General features: G+C 40.4%; 1 protein-coding gene across 2 annotated transcripts in view; it reads left to right on the top strand.

The window, feature by feature from the left end:
- Nucleotides 1-14: 14 nt before the first annotated feature.
- Nucleotides 15-8,645, top strand: part of kif26bb (kinesin family member 26Bb) — a 30,427-nt gene continuing 21,796 nt past the window's right edge. The window contains exons 1-4 of one of the 2 annotated variants that reach the window (XM_061753578.1): nt 15-495; nt 1,120-1,163; nt 1,376-1,699; nt 7,385-7,810. In XM_061753578.1, the coding sequence (XP_061609562.1) occupies nt 1,484-1,699; nt 7,385-7,810 (642 nt within the window). In that variant the 5' untranslated portion in view covers nt 15-495; nt 1,120-1,163; nt 1,376-1,483. Of the gene's footprint in view, nt 496-926; nt 1,164-1,375; nt 1,700-7,384; nt 7,811-8,645 lie in introns of those variants that run through there. The other variant, XM_061753577.1, reaches the window with a different exon arrangement.

Raw genomic sequence — 8,645 nt, 5'->3', positions numbered from 1 at the left:
GACAGGAGCGCGGCGCAACTTTATTTTTATAGCAAGAGCCCATCTGTCGCTCTGCCTTCACACAACACCAAACCACCTGCGAGGAAATGAATAAGTCATTACTATAATAACAATGAGCATATTCATGAATAAGGCACACTCAGTCACCATCCACTTCATTTGGGACGTTGGCACAATCTAATGAGATTCAATAAAATAGTTGTTTAAAAAACTTTTGTCAGTGACGTTTTCATATAAGTTGATTATTAACGGTAAAGACACTTGTATTTTTTTTCCAAGGTTGCAATTTTTTATGCTTTCTTGGTTTGATGTCTGTAAATGTCTTCACATATGGAGCAGGTGTATAGTCACTCCTCACACATTAAGAGACTTATACTCCCTATATGTGAACAAAGATATCTTACACCTTACTTTTGTCAAAATATTGAGTCATTCTGTAATTACTTTTTCAACCTCCACAGATGATGACATGAAAAAAGTCCAAAGTCAGCTGGGGTAAGTCCAAGCTCACCTGTGACCCTTCATAGAAATTGGATGGACAATTTTATTCTTTTCATTGGTGTTGCTTTACCTCGTACTGCTGTAGAACCTGAATTTCCACTCTGGGAAACAATAAAGGATTCTTTCTTTTAATTCCTGATCTATTTTATTGTATTTATTTTGCAATGCTCTCTATTATGATTTTGTTGTATTCAACTATTTATACAGTCTAAGTCAGCATTCTCAACCAATAACAATAAATCATCAATGATAATGCTATATATTTGCCAAATTTCAGACATGCAAACGATGCAAATGATCATTAGGGCGCTGTTGCTTGGCTATCGGTACATCGTTCTTGAGCGCCCCCCTGAGGACTTGTTGAATAGTGACGCGGTCTGGAAATCCACGAGTGTTCACCGTGCGCTCATTCCACCTCCGACACTGTCACCGTCATCCATCCGACTCTGACAGTGTCCTCCGCACTTTTACTCATTTTCCTTCTTCATCAAACCCACCATGGGAGGAAAATTCCCGCTTTGCACCAATGGAGCTTTGGAAAAATCACGCGAGTGTGCGTGCAGCCTTTGTTCGGATATCTTTTTAAATATTAACAAGTTGTCATGTCATCTCTGACAGGAGGCAAAGAAAGATTTACTGCCTCTGCCAGAGGAACGCGTTCGGTAAGTCTCATTTTTTTCCGACGAAACAAATGATTTTCTGTATTATTCTCAAATAATATTGCTTGGTTTATAGTTTTATACACCGACTAAGATTATTCGGCTGCTAGAAAACATTTGGGTGTGGTTGCTGTTTTCTACATCGATTGTTATCTAATCCCCCCCCCCCCGCTAGAGCGCACATACATCCTTCTCATCATTGTTTTATTTCTCAGGACCCTATAGTACAGCATCACTGCGAGTCCTCCCGACTTTGCGCAAGTATTAAAGGGAACGATTGCGACTCCCGTCCCACGCCCGAGGGTGCGCGGGGATTCAGAAACATGTACCACCCGAGAGCAGAAGCTGTCCCGTCCTACAGGACTCTCCCCGGTTCGTTGGGAGAGCGCATCATGTCCTTGAGCGGCACTTTGCACAGAAATCCTGGTCTCGGGAGGTCTGAGAGGAAAGATGCGCGCTGTGAGAAATGCTCAGCCACCCTTCTTGCGCTCAAGAAACAAGCTCTCGGCCTGTCTGTACACCATCACTTCGCCTGTAAGGTCAGTAAGATTGTCCAGACTGCATCTCTTCAATATACAGCTCACACAGTCTACAGTCTAAGCAGGTATTGCGTAAAAAAAAAAGAAGTATATATATATATATATATATATATATATATATATATATAAACACAGCAAAAAAAACAACAACCTCACAAACATTCAGGGACAAGTGGGGGCAGAGAACCATCAGATCATGCAGATGGCGCTGTGGCAATTTTGTGAACTTTGTAAAAAAACAAAAAAAAACAAAAGAACAAAAAACAAATCTCACAATAATAATAAATTAAAGCACCATAGACAATGTCATGTATTTTATTGGTTCAATTCAAAAAGTGAAACGTCTAAAGTATATTGTACAGATTCATTAAAAAGAGTGGAAATACTTTTTCAGAAGGCCAATTCCAACCTAATTTTTATATTAAGATGTATATTGATTGTTTATTATGTATTACACTCCAACGTGTTCCGTGAGCTCCGAAAAACCCAACAAATATTTTTGCAATGTGTTTTTAACAATAATAAAAAACAAAATAGCACACCATTATATTGTACTTTGTAAAAACAATTATGATAACATAATTAAATCGAATATAAAAAAAATCTAACCGTTTTTTCCAAATTATTTTCTTCAGTTCAATGGATATTGTGGGGCTCCTGTATAAGTGACCGCCTTGCCCACCTGGGGGCAGTATAATGCAGACATGATATACGTGTCATGTTGTCTGTCTCCGTGTGTTACTCCACTGTTGGTGTTCAAATATATGTTGCTGAAAGTGTTTTAACACCGTAACTGTATTCGTTAACACATCTAAGCTAATGGAGTTTAAGGCAAAGTTATGTGGTGATTTAAAATACCCATAGCGTAATTCTCTTTGTTTTATACTTAGTTTGACGGTAATCTTCAACTGGAAGTAGCAATAAACAGCTTTTTGAAGAATTGTTTACTATCTGCCAAACTGCTCCTTTTTGTGATGTGAGTTGAGTTGAGTTCACTGCCTTCATCCAGCGCTCTTATCTCACGTGCACAGTATATCTATTTAATATATGAGTTTTACATTTTGAACTGAACTACTAAAATAAATTATTCCACGATGTTGTAATTCATCGAGATGCACCTCAATACGTTGGTACCTGCCAGGAGAAAAAAAAGGGTGAGCTTCTGTTTTCAAAATGTTGCCATAGGGATGAATAAAAATTGAATCAATCGGTTCCAAGGTAAAACTAACATCATCATAAAACCTTTAATAGTGTAAAAAAAAAAATGGTTTTGAAAATTTAAAGTTCTTATACAACTGGAAAAGTAACTTAACCACTGTATAAATGAAATTAAACGACCATGTGACTTTACTCACTCTTAATGTCTGATGTAAGTTGGCTTTAATGAGCTATTTCTCGTCAACCAGTTCCATATAGTCCAGAATTTTGTTTAACTAACAAGAACTTAGTAGCAGTGTGTTTAACTACCCCGTGGAACCACTTGACAGTACAAATACGAATTAAAGTCAATGACAATTATGAAATCTTTTTTTTGTACCACTTGTGACAGGAGTTGTCAGCAACTAGGCAAGTCAAGTGTTTGCACATTCTCATCCATGGACCTGTAACTCTCACTGGGTCCACCTGTGCTGTAGTGAGCCTTTTTTACTCTTTTGGGCCACCGTGGCTGTTGCGCTTAGCCAATATGTGGAAGGGAACCAAAACAAGAGTGAATCGCTGTCCTTTTTTGTTTTTGATTTTGTTTTTGCTGTGGAAGCAAATGGACAACTAATCTTAAAGATGGCAATAAAAAATGTGTTCGTGTTCTTGTGGCCTCACCAGTGACAGTTGTCTTTCAAAACAAAGGCCCACTTTCCTGTATCCTGAGGTCACACCACCAGCATCTATCATCCACACTTCAACTGACAAAGTAGACAAGTGCCATTCCTGTGCAAGTGGCTTCAAACGGGCATAAATATTTAATCTCAACATCCCTGGTCATGTCCACGAGTCTCCCCTTGGAGGAAAGGCTATTTATTGTTGTCTTCCTCAGTGGGATGGGCCATGTATTTAGACAGAGACCACTCTTTAGAGGCATTGGACTGTCACGTGCAATAATCTGATAAACCAGACAGCTTTTTGCTGCTTTATTGATTCGAGCACCGTTTCTCGAGAGCATCAGTGAGCTACGTCATCCTTTTATGGACATGCAATCTGGCTAAAGTGGGGCGGCTTTGAGAAACTCATTGCACTCCTTCTCTACGCGCGAACAAGAATTCAATATCTGAAGTAGAATGGTGCTATGGGAAGGCCTAAATTTAAAATAAAGTCTGAAAGTGCATTGAATATTACATTTCCCTTTATTAAATGTAAGCAAGCATATGTGTTCGAGTCGGCTGCTGTCAGCAAAATGTTTTCGACTCTAAAAAAAGCATAAAACAACCAGCTACATGAGCTGTATTAAAACGTTTGCCATTATGAAGAAAATAGTGCTCAGTTAATTGGCACGATCAATAGTAGCACACACATCATGTAAGTGACTCGCTATGGCGACCCATGATGTGACAAGCCCAAAGTCACTTAATTACTTACTTAGTAGTGTGTAGTTTGCATTGGTGCACTGAATCAAATTGAGAGCTCTATATAACATTTTTATCACCTCATTTAGCGACATGTATTCATCTCATCAGAGTGTGCATGTGGTTACAATCTTGCGGTTAGCGTGAATTCATGGTGTTTTGCATATGAGCTGAAAATTGAACCAGGATTGATCAGTACCCTGCATTGATCTTTGTCTTTAATATAAAAATATAGTGCTTAACAAATGTATTCCAGACCATCACTTAATGTAAGGTTTATGCTGTAGCATCCCTAAATTACCAGCATTGGTAATTACCTAAATTATTTTGTATGTTTCTGTAATGGTTAAAACACCAATGTTTACAAGATAAGCCCTTTAACCTACATCATATTTTTAATGCTAAATATAAATTGTTATCCATTAATTTTACATTTACTGTTTTACAAAAAAAAACAAAAACTGAAATATAGTAAACCACATTACTCATTACGTCTTGTTTAAGATGTCAAATTTCAGTTATTTACTTGCATTCCTAAACAGAAAAATAAGCTTTAGTGGTTGAATGTTATGGTAAATTTCTCATGCTCAGAGAAGATCAGCGACTGGCTCCAATTTGGGTATAAATAGTGAATTCAGATATCCCCATTCCTTTTCCAATTAGAAAAATGAGAAGAGCTCACTGAGACTAAAATAGTCTGCATTTAAGCACGTCACAATGCTGGATGGTCTCTTCATGACAGGCGGTCTAACACTGTAAATGTGTTAAGCACTGTTCATTTGTATAATGTTTAGTCTGTAATGTTTTATTTTTTTTTTTTCAAAAGCTGAGAGCCCCGTCTGTAGTCCACTGAGGGAATTTGGGTCACTGTCAGAGTGAACTTGCCGAATGGGCTGGACAGATGGCAAAGGGCAGGATGCAAGTGTCTGTAAACGTTTGTGTTTTTTTTCCGTGTGTGGTCAAGGGTAGAGCAAGTGACAGCAGTGTGTTTGTCACAATGACAAGTGACACATTGTTGATCCGTGTCGACACAATTGACAGTCAGGGTTCAACTCGACAACTCGTTTTTTACTTAGCATGTCAAGGTTTTCTGAATCGAAGTGCATCATTCTGATACACACTTACTGTGGCACGGTGAATGATTGGTTAGCACATCTGCCTCACAGTTCTGAGGACCCGGGTTCAAATCCGGCCACACCTGTGTGGAGTTTGCATGTTCTCCCCACGCCTGAGTGGGTTTTCTATGGGTACTCCAGTTTCCTCCCACATGCATGGTAGGTTAATTGGGGAAAAAAAACAACAACTCTAAATTGCCCGTAGGTGTGAATGTGAGTGCGAATGATTGTTCGTTTATATGTTCCGTGCGATTGGCTGGTGACCAGTTCAGGGCGTACCCCGCCTCTTGCCCAGAGTCAGCCGGGATAGGCTCCAGCACCCCCGTTACCCTAGTGAGGACAAGCGGTTTGGAAAATGGATGAATGGATGGATGATACGCGCTTTACATAACTCTAAATTAATAAAGCTAAATCAAATGATACCAATGGCATTACTGTATATACACTTTGCTTCCTTGCCCCACACATTTAAAAAAAGTTCCAGAAAATTGTTTTAGTGTAGAGATATGAATATTTTTCAAATTGTAAAAAAAGGATATTTATTAGATCTCCAACTCAACTTCCTGAAGTCTTTTGCCACTTTTCTTACTCATTCAAAAATGAAAACTTTACTTTACCACAGAACTTGGCCAGCATCTCAAATCATGGCTGAACTTGTCTGCATGCCCTGTCTGATTGCACATGTGAAATTGGCTGATGTATGTGTTCATTACAGATAATATGTGTAGCTGTAAGGAATAATTGGATTATTGCACTTCCGCACTGCCAGTTATGAAGTGACACCACTGGTGTACTGTATATGAAGAGATAGCAGTTAATGTGCTTTTATTAACAGACAAAGATAAAGAAGCTAAATAAGCCAAACGATGGATCTACAGTGGACACCCGCATCCTTGCGGTTCGGCACCCGCTGATTCACCTTTTTGCTGATTTATTTTTCAATTTCTTTTTCTTTTTTTCTTTTTAAAAACAAAAGAAGATTTCAATTTTTTGGGGGGGGGGTAAGGTGGGGGCGACCAATTCCAAAAATATTGGCGGCTTATCCCTGCTTATTCAATATAAAGATATATATAATATTGAAAAATACACGCGGCACGGTGGACGACTGGTTAGAGCGTCAGCCTCACAGTTCTGAGGGCCCGGGTTCAATCCCCGGCCCCGCCTGTGTGGAGTTTGCATGTTCTCCCCGTGCCTGCGTGGGTTTTCTTTGGGCACTCCGGTTTCCTCCCACATCCCAAAAACATGCATGAATTGGAGACTCTAAATTGCCCGTAGGCATGACTGTGAGTGTGAATGGTTGTTTGTTCTTATGTGCCCTGCGATTGGCTGGCAACCAGTTCAGGGTGTACCCCGCCTCCTGCCCGATGACAGCTGGGATAGGCTCCAGCACGTCCGCGACCCAAGTGAGGAGAAGCGGCTCAGAAAATGGATGGATGAAAAATACACACACATATATATCTATCCAGCCATCCATTTTTCGTACCGCTTATCCTTACTCGGGTCGCAGGCGTGCTGGAGCCTATTCCAGCTTTCTTCGGGCGAGAGGCGGGGTACACCCTGAACTGGTTCCAGCCAATCACAGGGCACATATAAACAAACAACCATTCGCACTCACATTCACACCTACGGGCAATTTAGAGTCTTCAATCGACCTACCACGGATGTTTTTGGGATGTGGGAAGAAACCGGAGTGCCCAGAGTAAACCCACGCAAGAGAAAGAGAGAGAGAGAGAGAGAGAGAGAGAGAGAGAGAGAGAGAGTGAGAGGGAGAGAGAGAGAGAGGTGTCCTGGCTGGTCCACCAATATTGTGGACCACTAAATTATCTACTATACTATATTATTATCTTGGGTTACCATAGCAGTGACAGAGGCACAAATCTTAATACAAGTCAATGAGTGTACTCTCAACAAGAATTTTGAATCTGTTTCGTGGCAAGTTTTTCCTTAGTACTGCTTTATGTGACTACCATGATTTAATAACGGTCAAAATTCTAAAATGTCAAATTCTATAGGAGACAAGTGACCTGTGTGCATTTCTTCAAGACAACCTACGCGTCCACAACCGGTCCACCATAGGGTCCAGGGACAGAGGCATGGAGCTGGGTGAGTGTGCTACCTGTGGCACAAAGTTGAACCAGCTCAAACACGAGGCAGTGCACTTGGCTCTGAACAGGGGTCATCAATCCTCCAGCGCCAGGAATGCGCTACTGTTGGGGCAAAGTAACACAAAACTCGGGGACAGAGCTGCCTCACAACCACATAGCCTGAATCACTGCCCTCAAAGCCCCAGGACGCCCCGAAGCCCTAGAACTCCACAGAGAACCCCACAGACACTCAGACGAAGGGTAGCCAAGCCCCCCAACCAGGATATGGACCGCTGGGTTGAGGACCAGCACCGTGTGTCTCCTGATGGTGTCAACTTTTATCCCCACAATCAGGTACCCTTAACGCCTTTCCTTAACACTAAATCACACATCAGCCCTCTCATGTGATCCCCCTTTTAATGAGCTTCAGGGATAATGTACATCTTTATAGGTGCACATATCAGCAAAGCGACGATTTATTGGTCCTGCTCACAGCCTATTTAGATCCCATGGCTGCTGACGTTGTCATAAGTACTTCTGCTAATGGAATGGAATTGGGTCATGATTTACCCATGTCATAAAACGCAGCCCGTCAAAAAGCTCTTGTGATCAATTCTAGGGGTGGTGCTATTTAAAAGGGTAGACAGTGAAATATAAATATGCATTAGCTTGATGGAAGTCACACTTGCTACAATTTCCCATGTCCGAAATAAAAAAAAAACATTACGACTATACACATTTTATTGCAATCAACACACTTCTCTCAACTGACATTCTAACTGAATTTCACAACAACAATACAATACAACTATCAGTGTGCATATATTTCCTGAAAAAATACATGAGAATACAGACTGGTCTGTTGAGTAGGAACAGATAAATATGATATTATTATGCGGATATGATGGAATAATGTGAAAGGAAAGGCGTTAGAGAAACTGGATAGCAGCAAGGAAATGGGACTGCAGAGAAAGTGGAAGGGTGTAGCGGAAATAAGAATGGAAAATATAGGAATTAAGAGATCATATACAGTAAGCGCTAATGCAAAAAGAAAGAGAAACTAATGGCTGAACAGGCTGAATATATGAGCATAGAAGAAATTCATTTAGTCTGCGCTCGAATGGACGCACTTGGTGCATCGTCCATTTGAATAAATCAACTCTAGAATGGACACACAAAAATCTCGAAG

This window comes from Phyllopteryx taeniolatus, chromosome 18 (genome assembly GCF_024500385.1).
Source record: "Phyllopteryx taeniolatus isolate TA_2022b chromosome 18, UOR_Ptae_1.2, whole genome shotgun sequence".
NCBI classification, from domain to species: Eukaryota; Metazoa; Chordata; class Actinopteri; order Syngnathiformes; family Syngnathidae; genus Phyllopteryx; species Phyllopteryx taeniolatus.
The sequence above is the reverse complement of the archived record's forward strand: the minus strand, read 5'-3'. Positions and strand labels throughout refer to the sequence as shown.